We start from the raw sequence: 19103 nt of genomic DNA, 5'->3' as shown, positions 1-19103 counted from the left end.
AGGAGACTCCACCACACTCCTTGGCAGCAAATTCCACTGCCGAACAGCTCTTACTGTCAGGAAGTTCTTAGAATAGAATCATAGAATCCTAGAGTTGGAAGAGACCACAAGGGCCATCCAGTCCAACCCCCTGCCAAGCAGGAAACACCATCCAAGCATTCTTGACATATGCCTGTCAAGCCTCTGCTTAAAGACCTCCAAAGAAGGAGACTCCACCACACTCCTTGGCAGCAAATTCCACTGCCGAACAGCTCTTACTGTCAGGAAGTTCTTAGAATAGAATCATAGAATCATAGAGTAGGAAGAGACCCCAAGGGCCATCCAGTCCAACCCCCTGCCAAGCAGGAAACACCATCCAAGCATTCTTGACATATGCCTGTCAAGCCTCTGCTTAAAGACCTCCAAAGAAGGAGACTCCACCACACTCCTTGGCAGCAAATTCCACTGCCGAACAGCTCTGACTGTCAGGAAGTTCTTCCTAATGTTGAGGTGGAATCTTCTTTCTTGAAGTTTGAGGGAGAGGCAGAAGAAGGTTCTGCGTCTATAGAAGTCCCAAGGTCATAGAATCATAGAGTTGGAAGAGACCCCAAGGGCCATCCAGTCCAAGCAGGAAACACCATCAAAGCATTCTTGACATGTGGCTGTCAAGCCTCTGCTTAAAGACCTCCAAAGAAGGAGACTCCACCACACTCCTTGGCAGCAAGTTCCACTGCCGAACAGCTCTTACTGTCAGGAAGTTCTTAGAATAGAATCATAGAATCCTAGAGTTGGAAGAGACCACAAGGGCCATCCAGTCCAACCCCCTGCCAAGCAGGAAACACCATCCAAGCATTCTTGACATATGCCTGTCAAGCCTCTGCTTAAAGACCTCCAAAGAAGGAGACTCCACCACACTCCTTGGCAGCAAATTCCACTGCCGAACAGCTCTTACTGTCAGGAAGTTCTTAGAATAGAATCATAGAATCCTAGAGTTGGAAGAGACCACAAGGGCCATCCAGTCCAACCCCCTGCCAAGCAGGAAACACCATCCAAGCATTCTTGACATATGCCTGTCAAGCCTCTGCTTAAAGACCTCCAAAGAAGGAGACTCCACCACACTCCTTGGCAGCAAATTCCACTGCCGAACAGCTCTTACTGTCAGGAAGTTCTTAGAATAGAATCATAGAATCATAGAGTAGGAAGAGACCCCAAGGGCCATCCAGTCCAACCCCCTGCCAAGCAGGAAACACCATCCAAGCATTCTTGACATATGCCTGTCAAGCCTCTGCTTAAAGACCTCCAAAGAAGGAGACTCCACCACACTCCTTGGCAGCAAATTCCACTGCCGAACAGCTCTGACTGTCAGGAAGTTCTTCCTAATGTTGAGGTGGAATCTTCTTTCTTGAAGTTTGAGGGAGAGGCAGAAGAAGGTTCTGCGTCTATAGAAGTCCCAAGGTCATAGAATCATAGAGTTGGAAGAGACCCCAAGGGCCATCCAGTCCAAGCAGGAAACACCATCAAAGCATTCTTGACATGTGGCTGTCAAGCCTCTGCTTAAAGACCTCCAAAGAAGGAGACTCCACCACACTCCTTGGCAGCAAGTTCCACTGCCGAACAGCTCTTACTGTCAGGAAGTTCTTAGAATAGAATCATAGAATCCTAGAGTTGGAAGAGACCACAAGGGCCATCCAGTCCAACCCCCTGCCAAGCAGGAAACACCATCCAAGCATTCTTGACATATGCCTGTCAAGCCTCTGCTTAAAGACCTCCAAAGAAGGAGACTCCACCACACTCCTTGGCAGCAAATACCACTGCCGAACAGCTCTTACTGTCAGGAAGTTCTTAGAATAGAATCATAGAATCATAGAGTTGGAAGAGACCACAAGGGCCATCCAGTCCAACCCCCTGCCAAGCAGGAAACACCATCAAAGCATTCTTGACATGTGGCTGTCAAGCCTCTGCTTAAAGACCTCCAAAGAAGGAGACTCCACCACACTCCTTGGCAGCAAATTCCACTGCCGAACAGCTCTTACTGTCAGGAAGTTCTTCCTAATGAATGTTTAGGTGGAATCTTCTTTCTTGAAGTTTGAGGGAGAGGCAGAAGAAGGTTCTGCGTCTATAGAAGTCCCAAGGTCATAGAATCATAGAGTTGGAAGAGACCCCAAGGGCCATCCAGTCCAACCCCCTGCCAAGCAGGAAACACCATCCAAGCATTCTTGACATATGCCTGTCAAGCCTCTGCTTAAAGACCTCCAAAGAAGGAGACTCCACCACACTCCTTGGCAGCAAATTCCACTGCCGAACAGCTCTTACTGTCCGGAAGTTCTTAGAATAGAATCATAGAATCATAGAGTTGGAAGGGGCCACAAGGGCCATCCAGTCCAACCCCCTGCCGAGCAGGAAACACCATCAAAGCATTCCTGACATATGCCTGTCAAGCCTCTGCTTAAAGACCTCCAAAGAAGGAGACTCCGCCACACTCCTTGGCAGCAAATTCCACTGCCGAACAGCTCTTACTGTCAGGAAGTTCTTAGAATAGAATCATAGAATCATAGAGTAGGAAGAGACCCCAAGGGCCATCCAGTCCAACCCCCTGCCAAGCAGGAAACACCATCCAAGCATTCTTGACATATGCCTGTCAAGCCTCTGCTTAAAGACCTCCAAAGAAGGAGACTCCACCACACTCCTTGGCAGCAAATTCCACTGCCGAACAGCTCTGACTGTCAGGAAGTTCTTCCTAATGTTGAGGTGGAATCTTCTTTCTTGAAGTTTGAGGGAGAGGCAGAAGAAGGTTCTGCGTCTATAGAAGTCCCAAGGTCATAGAATCATAGAGTTGGAAGAGACCACAAGGGCCATCCAGTCCAAGCAGGAAACACCATCAAAGCATTCTTGACATGTGGCTGTCAAGCCTCTGCTTAAAGACCTCCAAAGAAGGAGACTCCACCACACTCCTTGGCAGCAAGTTCCACTGCCGAACAGCTCTTACTGTCAGGAAGTTCTTAGAATAGAATCATAGAATCCTAGAGTTGGAAGAGACCACAAGGGCCATCCAGTCCAACCCCCTGCCAAGCAGGAAACACCATCCAAGCATTCTTGACATATGCCTGTCAAGCCTCTGCTTAAAGACCTCCAAAGAAGGAGACTCCACCACACTCCTTGGCAGCAAATTCCACTGCCGAACAGCTCTTACTGTCAGGAAGTTCTTAGAATAGAATCATAGAATCATAGAGTTGGAAGAGACCACAAGGGCCATCCAGTCCAACCCCCTGCCAAGCAGGAAACACCATCAAAGCATTCTTGACATGTGGCTGTCAAGCCTCTGCTTAAAGACCTCCAAAGAAGGAGACTCCACCACACTCTTTGGCAGCAAATTCCACTGCCGAACAGCTCTTACTGTCAGGAAGTTCTTCCTAATGTTGAGGTGCAATCTTCTTTCTTGAAGTTTGAGGGAGAGGCAGAAGAAGGTTCTGCGTCTATAGAAGTCCCAAGGTCATAGAATCATCGAGTTGGAAGAGACCCCGAGGGCCATCCAGTCCAACCCCCTGCCAAGCAGGAAACACCATCCAAGCATTCTTGACATATGCCTGTCAAGCCTCTGCTTAAAGACCTCCAAAGAAGGAGACTCCACCACACTCCTTGGCAGCAAATTCCACTGCCGAACAGCTCTGACTGTCAGGAAGTTCTTCCTAATGTTGAGGTGGAATCTTCTTTCTTGAAGTTTGAGGGAGAGGCAGAAGAAGGTTCTGCGTCTATAGAAGTCCCAAGGTCATAGAATCATAGAGTTGGAAGAGACCCCAAGGGCCATCCAGTCCAACCCCCTGCCAAGCAGGAAACACCATCCAAGCATTCTTGACATATGCCTGTCAAGCCTCTGCTTAAAGACCTCCAAAGAAGGAGACTCCACCACACTCCTTGGCAGCAAATTCCACTGCCGAACAGCTCTTACTGTCAGGAAGTTCTTAGAATAGAATCATAGAATCATAGAGTTGGAAGAGACCACAAGGGTCATCCAGTCCAACCCCCTGCCAAGCGGGAAACACCATCAAAGCATTCTTGACATATGCCTGTCAAGCCTCTGCTTAAAGACCTCCAAAGAAGGAGACTCCACCACACTCCTTGGCAGCAAATTCCACTGCCGAACAGCTCTTACTGTCAGGAAGTTCTTCCTAATGTTTAGGTGGAATCTTCTTTCTTGAAGTTTGAGGGAGAGGCAGAAGAAGGTTCTGCGTCTATAGAAGTCCCAAGGTCATAGAATCATAGAGTTGGAAGACACCCCGAGGGCCATCCAGTCCAACCCCCTGCCAAGCAGGAAACACCATCAAAGCATTCTTGACATATGCCTGTCAAGCCTCTGCTTAAAGACCTCCAAAGAAGGAGACTCCACCACACTCTTTGGCAGCAAATTCCACTGCCGAACAGCTCTTACTGTCAGGAAGTTCTTAGAATAGAATCATAGAATCATAGAGTTGGAAGAGACCACAAGGGCCATCCAGTCCAACCCCCTGCCAAGCAGGAAACACCATCAAAGCATTCTTGACATATGCCTGTCAAGCCTCTGCTTAAAGACCTCCAAAGAAGGAGACTCCACCACACTCCTTGGCAGCAAATTCCACTGCCGAACAGCTCTTACTGTCAGGAAGTTCTTCCTAATGTTTAGGTGGAATCTTCTTTCTTGAAGTTTGAGGGAGAGGCAGAAGAAGGTTCTGCGTCTATAGAAGTCCCAAGGTCATAGAATCATCGAGTTGGAAGAGACCCCGAGGGCCATCCAGTCCAACCCCCTGCCAAGCAGGAAACACCATCAAAGCATTCTTGACATGTGGCTGTCAAGCCTCTGCTTAAAGACCTCCAAAGAAGGAGACTCCACCACACTCCTTGGCAGCAAATCCCACTGCCGAACAGCTCTTACTGAAGGTAAATATAAGAAGCTCTTTCACGACTAAATGGTGAGAGAGCGATGTGAGAGAGAAATGTTGCAGCAAAATTGTATTCCAAAGCAAAGAACTGATCTGCCTCTGTGCATCCCCCCCCCCTGCATAAAGCAGCTTTCGGGGCCACACCTGGACTGTGCCTTTATTCCCTTCACCCCACACCCCACCCTGAATAGCAATGCAGGGGTAGGTAAGAGGAGAAGAGCGCCTGGAGCCTTCGTAGACCCAACTGCAATCCTCAGAGGCTTGGGCAGATTTGCAAAGCTAGCAGATTTTATTAGTAGCTCGGCTATTAGTGACGGAATGGGTTATTAGCGCTTAAAGCGGTGGAGCGTTCTTGCCTGCCTTGGCTGCGGCTGCTTCAAGGCTCTGTCTCTCAGCTCAGAAAAGATTAGCAGATTCCTGATGGTGGCAGTAAAGGTGACCTCTCCCCGCCCCCCCGTCCCCCCCCGTCTCTCCCCATCTTTCCAGTCCTTTATTAACCCCAGTTCAGCAATGCAGAAATGGTTTGTTTACAACCGTCCTGAAAGTGTGGGCTGGCGCACACCAGCGGCCTGCAAAAGGGGGGCCCTCCTATGCGCACAGAGGAGATAGGGACCTTAATAGACTATAGAGAATTGGGCCAAAACTAAGAGAATGAATTTCAGCAGGGACAAACAGGAAGCTGTAAGGTTCTGCACTTAGGCAGGGATATCCAGATGCACGAATACAGGATGGGTGAGACCTGGCTTGAGAGCAGTACATGTGCAAAGGACCTAGGAGTCTTGGTAGACCACCGACTTGACATGAGTCAGCAGTGTGATGCAGCAGCTTAAAAAGCCAATGCAATTCTGGGCTGCATCAATAGGAGTATAGCATCTAGATCTAGGGAAGTAATAGTACCACTGTATTCTGCTCTGGTCAGACCTCACTTGGAGTACTGTGTCCAGTTCTGGGTACCTCAGTTCAAGAAGGATACTGACAAGCTAGAACGTGTCCAGAAGAGGGCAACCCAAATGGTCGAAGGCCTGGAAACGATGCCTTATGAGGAACGGCTTAGGGAGCTGGGTATGTTTAGCCTGAAGCTGAAGGGGTGATATGATAGCCATGTTCAAATATATGAAAGGATGTCATATGGAGGAGGGAGAAAGGTTGTTTTCTGCTGCTCCAGAGAAGCGGACACGGAGCAATGGATTCAAACTTCAAGAAATAAGATTCCACCTCAACATTAGGAAGAACTTCCTGACAATAAGAGCTGTTCGGCAGTGGAATTTGCTGCCAAGGAGTGTGGTGGAGTCTCCTTCTTTGGAGGTCTTTAAGCAGAGGCTCGACAGGCATATGTCAAGAATGCTTTGATGGTGTTTCCTGCTGGGCAGGGGGGTTGGACTGGATGGCCCTTGTGGTCTCTTCCAACTCTATGATTCTATGATTAGGAAGAACTTCCTGACAGTAAGAGCCGTTCGGCAGTGGAATTTGCTGCCAAGGAGTGTGGTGGAGTCTCCTTCTTTGGAGGTCTTTAAGCAGAGGCTCGACAGGCATATGTCAAGAATGCTTTGATGGTGTTTCCTGCTTGGCAGGGGGTTGGGCTGGATGGCCCTCGGGGTCTCTTCCAACTCTATGATTCTATGAATAACGGGTTGGGGGGGGCACCTTGCTTGACAGCAGTACATGTGAAAAGGATCTAAGGGGCTTTGTTGATCACAGGCTTAATATGAGTCAGCAGTGTGATGCAGCAGCAAAAAAAGCTAATGCTATTCTAGGCAGCATCAACAGAAGTGTCCTGATCAAGGGCAGGAATAGCGCTGCTCTAGTCTGCCTTGGTCAGGTCACACCTGGAGTCCTGTGTCCAGTTCTGGGCACCACAGTTTAAGAAGGATATTGACAAGCTGGAATATGTGCAGAGGAGGGAGGCCAGGATGATCAAGGGTCCGGAAACCAAGCCTGATGAATTGGGTATGTCTAGCCTGGAGAAGAGAAGACCGAGAGGGGATACTCAGTCTGACCCCGGTGTCACCCTCCCCTAAGGTTTTATCCTACAGATATTTAAATGAGGTTCCACTTGTAGATTCCCATTTTAAAATTGAATTTTAACATTGTATTTAATATGTATTTTAATTGAATTGTTTCTTTTATGCTTGTTTTGATATTTTTCTTGTTAGCCGCCCTGAGCTCGGTCTTGCCTGGGAAGGGTGGAGTATAAATATTATTATTATTATTATTATTATTATTATTATTATTATTATTATTATACATTAGCTTTCTGAGGGCAGGAACTGTTCAACAGGGGAACAGACTCCCTTGAAAGGCAGTGCACTCCCCTGCATTTTTACATTTTTTTTTAGTATGGTACAGTGGAACCTCGGTTTATGAACACCTCGGTTTATGAATTTTTGGTTTACGAATGCCGCGGACCCATCTGAAACGGATTAATTCACTTTCCATTACTTTCAATGGGAAAGTTCGCTTCAGTTTATGAACGCTTCGGTTTATGAACAGACTTCCGGAACCAATTACACCCATGCTTCGGGTTAAGTACACTCCAGGTTGAGTACTCCGCGGACCCGTCTGGAACGGATTAATCCATTTTCCATAACTTTCAATGGGAAAGTTCGCTTCAGTTTATGAACGCTTCAGTTTAAGTACTCTGCGGACCATCTGGAACGGATTAATCCACTTTCCATTACTTTCAATGGGAAAGTTTGCTTCAGTTTATGAACGCTTCAGTTTATGAACAGACTTCCGGACCAATTGTGTTCATAAACCGAGGTACCACTGTAGTTTTAAGTATGGTAGCTATAGTCAAATAATAATAATTTATTATTTATACCCCACCCATCCGGCTGGGTTTCCCCAGCCACTGGGGGCGGCTCACAACAGAATATTAAAAGCATGATAAAACATCAAAAATTAAAAACTTCCCTAAATAGGGCTGCCTTTAGATGTCTTCTGAAAGTCAGATACTGTACTTGTTTATTTCCTTGACATCTGATGGGAGGGCGTTATTTATTATTTATACCCTGCCCACTCTGGGCGGCTTCCAACAAAATATTAAAATAAAATATTCTATTAAACATTAAAAGCCTCCCTGAACTTCAGGGCTGCCTTCAGATGCCTTCTAAAAGTCTGGTAGCTGTTTTCCTCTTTGACATCTGGTGGGAGGGCGTTCCACAGGGCAGGCGCCACCACCGAGAAGGCCCTCTGCCTAGTCCCCTGCAACTTGGCTTCTCGCAACGAGGGAACCGCCAGAAGGCCCTCGGTGCTGGACCTCAGTGTCCGGGCAGAACGATGGGGGTGGAGACGCTCCTTCAGGCTGGATGGCCCTTGGGGTGTCTTCCAACTCTACAATTCTATTATTAAAAGGCAACATGAGAGTCATAATCAAATATCTGAGGCACTGTCACACAGAGGGTGGAGTAGATTTGCTTTCTGTCACTTGAAATGCAAGAATGGGCCTTTTCAGTGGTGGTTCCCCCACTTATGGAATACTCTCCCCAAGAAGGCACACCCGGCTCCATTACTGACCACTCTTATGCACCACAAAAACACACATTTCTTTCCAGGCAGGCTTTAAATATTGTGACCTTCTTTAGTGGCTAAGGTGCACTATGACAGCTTTTTATGTATCTGGATGTTTATAGTGCTCTAGTTATCTCCCGCTTGGACTACTGCAATGCGCTCTACGTGGGGCTACCTTTGAAGGTGACCCGGAAACTACAACTAATCCAGAATGCGGCAGCTAGACTGGGGACTGGGAGCGGCCGCCGAGACCACATAACACCGGTCTTGAAAGACCTACATTGGCTCCCAGTACGTTTCCGAGCACAATTCAAAGTGTTGGTGCTGACCTTGAAAGCCCTAAATGGCCTCGGTCCAGTATACCTGATGGAGCGTCTCCACCTCCATCGTTCTGCCCGGACACTGAGGTCCAGCACCGAGGGCCTTCTGGCGGTTCCCTCATTGCGAGAAGCCAAGTTGCAGGGAACGAGGCAGAGGGCCTTCTCGGTGGTGGCGCCCGCCCTGTGGAATGCCCTCCCACCAGATGTCAAAGAGAATAACAATTACCAGACCTTTAGAAGGCATCTCAAGGCAGCCCTGTCCAGGGAGGCTTTTAATGTTTAGAATCATAGAATCATAGAGTTGGAAGAGACCACAAGGGCCATCCAGTCCAACCCCTTGCCAATAATTTAATAGATTATTGTGTTTTATTCTTCTGTTGGAAGCCGCCCAGAGTGGCTGGGGAGACCCGGCCAGATGGGCGGGGTATAAATAAATAAATTATTATTATTATTATTATTATTATTATTATTATTATTATTATTATAGCTTTTGTTTTGCTTTAGTTTTAATTTTCGTATGATATTGGAAGCCTGCTTTCCTTTTCCCTTTAAAAAAGCAACTGGTAAGAGGAAGAAAATAAAATAGCACCACAAAAGGATTTCGATGAAACCTTCGGAAGAACTTAGCAATGATTCGACATTGGAAGAGAATGCCAGAGATGGTGGTGGAGTTTTCAAGCACAAGCGGGACTGAATCACAGAACTGTAGCTCTGGAAAGGAACCTGAGGGTCATCTAGTCCAACCGCCTACAACGCAGGAATCTCAACCATGTGATCCCTTACCCAACTTGAAACTGTATTGCATGGTCACCTCTCACTCAGGGGCTCCCTTCTAATCCCAGATTCTGTTGGGTGAGCCCCGATGCTCTTTTACCCTGCAAAGAGGGCCACTGGAGTGCGGCAGTTAACGCATGTCAGACTATTACCAAGGAGAAACCAGGCTTTAAATCCCCACTCAGACACGTAAAGTTCAGTGGGTGGTGAGCTTGGGTGCCAGCCGCTGCCTCTCAGCCTAACCTACCTCACAGGGTTAGAATCATAGAATCATAAAGAGACCACAAGGGCCATCCAGTCCAACCCCCTGCCAAGCAGGAAACACCATCAAAGCATTCTTGACAAATGCCTGTCAAGCCTCTGCTTCAAGACCTCCAAAGAAGGAGACTCCACCACACTCCTTGGCAGCAAATCCCACTGCCGAACAGCTCTTACTGTCAGGGAGTTCTTCCTAATGTTGAGGTGGAATCTTCTTTCTTGAAGTTTGAATCCATTGCTCTGTGTCCGCTTCTCTGGAGCAGCAGAAAACAATCTTTCTCCCTCCTCCATATGACATCCTTTCATATATTTGAACATGGCTATCATATCACCCCTTAACCTTCTCTTCTCCAGGCTAAACATACCCAGCTCCCAGGTTGTTGAGGGGATTTAAATGAGGAGAACCATGTTTGCCACCTTGACCTCCTTGGTGAAAAAAGGCGGGCAATAAATGCAATCAATTTATAAAGGTGGGATATAAACGCAGTAAAAAATGAGAAGCGGACCACGCAGGCCCTTCTGCCCCAGTGACAAGTGACCAGCCGGCAGATTGACTGTGAAGTAATAAGGTCTCTTCTCACAAGCAATCCTGATTAATGAGATTGACCTATCCTTAAGAGGCTTTCACTGATAAAAGTAATATGATTAATGTGTAATTCAAAGATCGTTCCAAAGCCTTGTGGGTGGGGGATCATTACAGTACTGGCTGAAATTGGTTGCAAGCTAATCTGCCGACATGCCCCAATCGCTCCCCGCTCCCGGGATTGATGCAAATAAAATATTTATTGCAACTCCTTGCAAACAGAACCACTTGGAGACTGAGACAGAACATTTAAAGCACTATGGTACCATTTCAAACGGCAGGGGGAAGCAATGGCCATTGAGCCCCTGCCTCCTGCAGGTTTTTCTACAGGCACCTAACCTGCTATGGGAGTAGCCCATGATCCAGTACAACAATCCCTTTAGCCTTACGCCACGGGTGTCAAACCCAAGGCCCGCGGGCCAAATCCGGCCCGCCAGACCTTGTCATGTGGCCCGCCGAGCGCCCCATCCAGCGGGACTCAGCAGCGGGACCTTGCTGCTGAAGCGCCGCACCGACAAAGTGCCGACAAAGAGCTGGGGCAGCGCCCGGCAGCGCCGCACAGAGAGTCCCGAGCCTCTGGGACGCAGCAGTGCCCTGTAGCACTTTGACTCCTCCTCCTCCTCCTGCCACGGCTCGGCGCCTGGAAATGGCTGCTGCTGCTGAAGCACAGACAAAGCACCCAGCAGCGCCGCATGGAGGAGGAGGAGGAGGATTCAAAGTGCTACAGAGCACTGCTGTGTCCCAGAGGCTCGGGAGTCTCCGCACGGCGATGCCGGGCACCGACCCGGCAAGCCGCCGCCTCCTCCTCCTCTTGCCTCACCTCCTCCTGCCGCGGCTCAGCCTCACGAACGTGAGCTCAGCAGCGGCTCAGCCTCACGAACGTGCAACTCTGAGGCTTTACGGGAAATGCTTTTTGCCCCTGGGTCCCTTCGCGCTCTTTTCTGGCGCTGAATCAAGGCGGCGACCCCCCCCTTACCTTTCTTTCTTCCTCTCTCTTGTTCTTATTCTTTCTTTCCCTCTCCTTCCTTCCTTCTTTATCTCTGTCTTCTCTCCCTCTTTCTTTTTCTTTCCTTTTTTATTCCTTCTTTCCTACTCTTCTGTCTCTCACCTCTTTCCTTCTTCTCTCCCTCCTGCTCCCTCTTTTCTTCCTTCCTTCCTTCCTTCCTTCCTTCCTTCCTTCCTTCCTTCCTTCTTCTTGGGAGAAAAGCAATGACAAACCTAGACAGCATCTTAAAAAGCAGAGACATCACCTTGCCGACAAAGGTCCGTCTAGTTCAAGCTATGGTTTTCCCAGTAGTGATGTATGGAAGTGAGAGCTGGACCATCAAGAAGGCTGGTTGCCAAAGAATGGATGCTTTTGAATTATGGTGCTGGAGGAGACCCTTGAGAGTCCCATGGACTGCAAGAAGATCAGACCTATCCATTCTGAAGGAAATCAGCCCTGAGTGCTCACTGGAAGGACAGATCGTGAAGCTGAGGCTCCAATACTTTGGCCACCTCATGAGAAGAGAAGACTCCCTGGATAAGACCCTGATGTTGGGAAAGATTGAGGGCAATAGGAGAAGGGGACGTCAGAGGACGAGATGGTTGGACAGTGTTCTCGAAGCTACGAACATGAGTTTGACCAAACTGCGGGAGGCAGTGGAAGACAGGAGTGCCTGGCGTGCTCTGGTCCATGGGGTCACGAAGAGTCGGACACGACTAAACAACAACAACAACAAGGAAAAGGACCCGCATCCCAGCCAATGCAGCAAAATTTACCACAAAAATACATGCATTCCTAAAAGTGCACTTTGAGAGAAAGCATGCAAAAAAGATAGGTGCATTTTAAAAGATGCTTCATCACCAGGAATACAGGCGGGAGAGAGACCCTTAGTGCAACACCTACCCTCAAAAGGTTAGTGCCCAGAGGAAATGGGGCAAGGGAGCCCAAAGGACACCGAAGAACAACAACAGTCCTTTGCCTGCAGGCTCACAAAGTGAGAAGACAAAGACACAAGGGACAAGACAAGGGAGGGGAGGGGAAAGGGTTTGCAAGCAACCACTTGTGGGGTGGCTTGGGGTGAGCAAATTTTGTCCCCAAGTGACCAGAAGGGAGCCTTCTTAAAACTTGGATCCTTTTAGGCCAGGCATCCCCAAACTGGCCCTCCAGATGTTTTGGACTACAATTCCCATGATCCCTGACCACTGGTCCAGATAGTTCTATGTTGTCCGTGTCCGTCACCCCCCCCCCAAGTGTGTGCCTTATTTTAGTGGATGCATTTGCAAGGAAGGCTGAAGTACGGTAACCAGTTGTGAGGCTAACGTATATACAGGCAAAGGAAGGTGCCTTTTACTGAGGCTGTTTATACCTAGATCAGCATTGCTGTAGAATCATAGAATTGCAGAGTTGGAAGGGAATCTGAGGGTCATCTAGTCCAACCCTCTGCAATGCAGGAATGCTTTGCCCAACGTGGGGCTTGACAGCACATCCCTGAGACTAAGCAAAATTAAAAAAATCCTTCGGTAGCACCTTAAAGACCAACTAAGTGTTTATTTTGGTATGAGCTTTCGTGTGCATGCACACTTCTTCAGATACACTTGAAACAGAAGTGTCAGACCCTTATATATATACAGAGGGTGGTGGGGGTGGGTGGGAATGGGTGATGGGCTGATGGGAGTGGTAAACCTGTAGATGGCTGTTAACGACTGCTGATGACTGCAATTGGTCCTGGGGGGGGGGGGAAGCAAGGGCTGAGGCGCTAAAGAAAGCTTGATCATGCATAATGAGATAAGAATCCGATATCTCTATTCATCCCAGGTGCTTCCATGGTTTTAAGCTTGGTAATGAGTTCCAATTCAGAAACTTCTCTTTCCAGTCTGTTCCTGAAATTTCTCCGTAATAAAACAGCTGCTTTGAGATCTTGTATAGAATGTCCTGGGAGATTGAAGTGTTCTCCTACTGATTTCTCTGTCTTGTGGTTCCTGATGTCAGATTTGTGTCCATTTATCCTTTGGCGTAGGGTTTGGCCTGTTTGTCCAATATAGGGAGCTGAAGGGCACTGTTGGCATTTGATGGCATACACAATGTTAGAAGATGAGCAATTCAATAGTCCTGAGATGGTATGTTGGATGTCTGAATATATATAAGGGTCTGGTTGCTTCTGTTTCAAGTGTATCTGAAGAAGTGTGCATGCACACGAAAGCTCATACCAAAATAAAAACTTAGTTGGTCTTTAAGGTGCTACTGAAGGAATTTTTTTATTTTGCTTCGACTCAGACCAACACGGCTCCCTACCTGTAACCCTGAGACTGAGTTACTCATGTTCTACCAGCTGAGCAATGTTTGGCTATATATCATCGCTGACCATCAGGTGTTCTTCCTTTTTGTTATTGCAAAACGTTTCAGTATATACATATGTGTTTTCAATAAAAATACAACCTTGATACAAATTACGGCGATTGCGAAAAACCGAAGGACAGAAAGAGTGAAGAAGAAAGAAAAGAAAAAGGAGAAACGAAGAGACTCACAATCAAAATACAAAGTATATCCAAAACGTTTTTGATCCATCAATTAAATAAAGAGTAATCATTGCCCCCAACCCTCACTTTCCCTCCCCCCTCCCCACCTGTCCACCATTCCCTCCCTCACCTAGTTCATCCATATTTCCCTGTCGTACCTTTTATTCAAAAGCTTTTGCCATTTAAATGTTATTCACTTTAATAAAGTAATCTTTTGTTGGTCAAGTCATTTTGTTATTATTTATTATTAAGATTTATGTTCTTTTCTTTCTCTATATCGTTATTAAGTAAGGAGTGGGATAAGAAGGTGGGCCTAATAACTACCACTTATATTTAATTTTATTTTATTCCTCGAACTGCCTGTCTTTCCCCAATGCATTTATTCGTCTTAACTTTGAACGAGGTGTTCCTCCTTTCTCTCAGGGGTGGAGAGCCTGCGTCCTTCCAGATGTGGCTGGATCCCAACTCTCCATCAGCCGCAGCCAGCAAGGATGATGGGAGTCACAGGCCAACCACATCTGTAAGCTCACCAGTTCCCCACCCCTACTGTCACTGCAGCTGGACCCTGGGGACCTTCACTGCATGCAAAAAGGGTGTGAACTCTGCAAGTGACCCATCAAGCCCAGCTCCACCCTCAGAGGTGCCTTACAGAGAACCACACTTGTCAGCCAACATGCTCAGTCAGAGTCTTGACTAGCAGAAGCCCCCCAGGGTCTCAAGCAGGCGGGTGGTTTTTAAGCCCCCCCCCCGGCCTGCTCATTTTCCCAAAGCCGCCATGGCTTGGACCCATGGCTTCCTGCATGCCAAAGGCACCTTGCACTCTCCCCCTGAGTGATGGGCCCTCTCTCTGACCCAGCAGAGTCCGCCCAGGGTCTTGGGCAGGGGAAAAAAATTGTCCCCGTCCATGAGAAGATCTGCACTGGAGGTTTCAAATCTGGAGGTTTCCAAAACTGGAGATTTGAACCCAGGGCCCTTCTGCATGCCACAGCAGGTGCTCTGCCACGGAACTCCAAGTGGAAACGGATTTGTCTGAAGGGGGAGAGAGGCTTGGTGGAAGTCCATTGGAACCCACCCCAAATGCATTTTAAAATGTACATAACACCTTCCAAACGGGAGTTTTCCCAAGATAGCTTACAACCAAATCTCCTTTTCATAGAATCCTGGAGTTGGAAGAGACCACAAGGGCCATCCAGTCCAACCCCCTGCCAAGTAGGAAACACCATCAAAGCATTCTTGACATATGCCTGTCAAGCCTCTGCTTAAAGACCTCCAAGGAAGGAGACTCCTCCACCATAGCTGCCAAGTTTTCCCTTTTCTCGCAAGAAAGCCTATTCAGCATAAGGGAATTTCCCTTTTAAAAAGGGAGAACTTGGCAGCTATGTCCACCACACTCCTTGGCAGCAAATTCCACTGCCGAACAGCTCTTACTGTCAGGAAGTTCTTCCTAATGTTGAGGTGGAATCTTCTTTCTTGTAGCTTGAATCCATTGCTCCGCGTCCTCTTCTCTGGAGCAGCAGAAAACAACCTTTCTCCCTCCTCCATATGACATCCTTTTATATATTTGAACATGGCTATCATATCACCCCTTAACCTTCTCTTCTCTGGGCTAAACATACCCAGCTCCCTAAGCCGTTCCTCATAAGGCATCGTTTCCAGGCCTTTGACCATTTTGGTTGCCCTCTTCTGGACATGTTCCAGCTTATCAGTATCCTTCTTGAACTGTGGTGCCCAGAACTGGACACAGTACTCCAGGTGAGGTCTGACCAGAGCAGAATACAGTGGTACTATTACTTCCCTTGATCTAGATGCTATACTCCTATTGATGCAGCCCAGAATTGCATTGGCTTTTTTAGCTGCTGCATCACACTCCTGACTCATGTCAAGTTTGTGGTCTACCAAGACTCCTAGATCCTTTTCACATGTACTGCTCTCAAGCCAGGTGTCACCCATCCTGTATTCGTGCCATTCATTTTAAAGCCAATGTCTAAAATAAAGAACTTTTAGGCAGCAGCATAAAACAATTCCTAATCCAGTACTGCAATATAAAATGGGTTTTACAGTCAAAATGGGTTTTGCAGTTACAACCACCTCTGCAATGCATTGCATAACCCAGAATGATGACTTTTTGTACCACTCTGCCATTGTAGAAACATACAGTTCCCATAAGCATGGCTTTCTGGAGGTACGTCCAGAATTGCTTCAGGAACAACTTCCCGGCAGCCCCTTCTGACCATTGGCCATGCTGGCTGGGCTGATGGGAGCTGGAGTCTAAGAACATCTCAGAGGCTGCATGATTTAATTCGTAACCACTGAAAGGAGGGTTCAAGGCACCACACCACAGAACAGTGAGAGTTGGTGGTTCCCAAACCTTTTCAGGTCCCCACCCCCTTGTTTCCATAAACTCACCCCCAGTACCCCTTACCCAACGAAAAGCATAATTCAGAATAGCGCTTTGTGCGACCCACTAACGAAAACAGTAACACAACAAAATTCCAAACGGTAAACAGTTCATTGCACATTTATTCACAATCCAATTCAAACTATGTAGTTTAACTATTCCACAAAACTGATGAACCTGGTCCAGCAATACCAGTTTTCAAAGTGTGATAGTTGTTTATACCTCTGCCCCACCCCCTCCAACTGCTGTCCCCTTGCCTCTTAGCACGCTCCCTAGGTAATCCCAAATCCCACTGCCCACTTTAGGTAAAGGTAAAGGGCCCCCTGACCATCAGGTCCAGTCGTGTCTGACTCTGGGGTTGCGGTGCTCATCTCGCTCTATAGGCCGAGGGAGCCAGCGTTTGTCCGCAGACAGCTTCCGGGTCATGTGGCCAGCATGACAAAGCTGTTTCTGGCAAACCAGAGCAGCACACGGAAACGCCGTTTACCTTCCCGCCGGAGCGGTCCCTATTTATCTACTTGCATTTTGACGTGCTTTCGAACTGCTAGGTTGGCAGGAGCTGGGACCGAGCGAGGGGAGCTCACCCCGTTGCAGGGATTCGAACCGCCGACCTTCTGATCAGCAAACCCTAGGCTCAGTGGTTTATCCCACAGCGCCACCTGGGTCCCTACTGCCCACTTTGGGAACCACTAATGTCTGTGGATGACAGTGTCTAAACAACTGTTGGCAAGACCCCCAAACTCAAGGTGGATCACAGCCATAGGCGTCCAGCTGCAGCACATGTGGGGTGGATCAGCGTGCGCGAGAGCCTCTAGCCTGTCTCTGAGCACAAGCGTGCAAGAGCCTTACCTTGGCCTTCCCTGTGCTCTGCAGGATGTGGACAAGGGCCGAGGCCATCTCCTCCTTGTTCTTCACACTCAGGACCGGCTCCAGAACTGAGCAGAGGACCATATAGTTGTTGGTGATGTACTCGGCAAACTCTTTGTACATTTCCATGGGGAGGATGCTCATGCTTTGGTAGCGTGACTTGATGCGGATCATGGGCCCCCCCGACTTGCCCTTGCTGGGGTTGGGCGTCACCACCGGGTACCACTTCTCCACAAACTGCCGGCCCGTGACGGAGCCTGCCGGGATGCTGACCAGCCCCACGAAGTTGGTCTTGTCCTTCTTCTTCTTCTTGTCGGTCTCCTTGTACAGGTGGACCGTGATGCCCCTCAGGGACGGGAGGTTGTTGAACTCAAAGTGCTCCCCCCAGAAGACATTGTCCGTTTTCAACTTGCATGTGGTCCGGGCGTAGAGGGCCTCGTCCAGGCAGAGTTCGCACAGGTACTTCTTCTTGGCTGGCAAGTCTTTGGCTTCGATAATCCACACCTTGAGCATGTTCTCCACCCGCCGGCTGTTGTCCTAGAGAAGAGATGCAATGGGGGGCGGGGGCGGGGAGAGACACAGTCAGGAAGAGAGCAAGGATGCGCAGTAAGAGCATTTTTTAAATTCAATTTATTTATTATTACGGTCGAGGACCAGTTCATAGAAAAATATAAAAAACAGATAAAAATAAAATACTGTGAATCCCTTTTGGAAGAACAGTTTCAGGGAGCATAACGTATATATGACGCTTTGTGGAACGTTTAAAATACATTGTTAATTATATATACAATGCTGAAAGTTTAACCCTTAAAATAGAAGCTGCAGAAAACTGAGCCTAACTCGCTCGGGTACCATATGTTGGGAAATTCAGACGGACTCGGGAGAAAGTCTGTGTCTGCATAGTTGGGCACAGAATCTGGCGACCGCCCTGGTTATCTCCTGGTCTTTGCCTAGCAGGAGCATGTTGTAAAATTGCTTTTCCGGGAGGCTTGCTAACCTCACCAGTATGGGATCCAGGATCTCCCTTTGAGCTTCTTCATAGAGGGGGCATCTGAAGAGGAAGTGCTCTGGGCTTCCTATTTTCCCTAGAGGGCATATGCAGAGTCTTTGGGCGTATGGGATTTTTTTTGTAAAGCCCCTCCAGCACAGGTGTGGGCAATGCCGCACTTCTGGCAAGTGCAAAAGCCCTTCTTGCGTTTTTTGACCGGAGAAAGGAGAAATAAGGTGCCGGGGCGGCTATGTATCTCTCCATTTCTCCAGATCTATGTTCAGGACATCTTGAGCAGCCCTGTTGTCTTTCAATATCAATGAGCCGTTGTCTGACCATTGCTTTGGCTTGTCTTAGATCCAATCTTAGGAGGGCTTGGGGAGCAAGGCCCATATTCTGGAGAGAGTTCAGAACCGCTAGCTGCCAACCGGACTGGAACTGGTCGCGTAGGATCAAAGGCGCAATTCCTCGGGGTTTCAGATTTAGAGCCAGCCATTTATAGATTGATGATAGGCAGATTAAGGCCTCCACTCTCATCGTTCCCGTTTCAAGTCTAACCCATGCGTTAGATGCGCATCTGGGGACTTGTAGGAGGGCTCTGCAGTGAGAGCATAAGGAGAGCCTGCTGGATCAGGCCAAAGGTGCCCCATCTAGTCCAGCACCCTGTTCTCACAGTGGCCAAGCAGATGCCCCAGTGCAAAAATAGCAAGCAGGACCTGAGCACAAGAAAATCTGGTTTCTAGCATCTGGTATTCAGAAGCACTTCTGCCTCCCTCTGTAGAGGCAGAGCCGAGCCATGGTGACGGCCAGCCATCGCTAGCCCTCTCCTCCTCCTCCTCCTCCATTAACTTGTCCAATCCTCTTTTAAAGCCATCCAGGTTGGTGGCCATCGCTGCCTCTTGCGGGAGTGGGTTCCATAGTTTAACTACGTGCTGTGTGAAGAAGGGCTTTCAGCGTGTGGAGTGTGTTTCGGGGTGGGGGGGTGGGGAAGCAATTACCCATTGCGAGAATT

The 19103-nt window shown here is 48.2% G+C and overlaps 1 protein-coding gene across 25 annotated transcripts in view; it reads right to left on the bottom strand.

Annotated features, from left to right (window-relative positions):
- Positions 1-19103, bottom strand: part of DAB2IP (DAB2 interacting protein) — a 295193-nt gene that overhangs the window by 76305 nt on the left and 199785 nt on the right. For all 25 annotated transcript variants that reach the window (XM_088665364.1, XM_088665385.1, XM_088665374.1 and 22 more), the window contains one exon: positions 17086-17640. In XM_088665364.1, coding sequence (XP_088521490.1) covers positions 17086-17640 — 555 coding nt within the window. The remainder of the gene's footprint in view (positions 1-17085; positions 17641-19103) is intronic.

This window comes from Zootoca vivipara, chromosome Z2 (assembly GCF_965207765.1).
Source record: "Zootoca vivipara chromosome Z2, rZooViv2.hap1.1, whole genome shotgun sequence".
NCBI lineage: Eukaryota > Metazoa > Chordata > Lepidosauria > Squamata > Lacertidae > Zootoca > Zootoca vivipara.
Note: the sequence above shows the minus strand (reverse complement) of the source record. Positions and strands in the feature narration are given on the sequence as shown.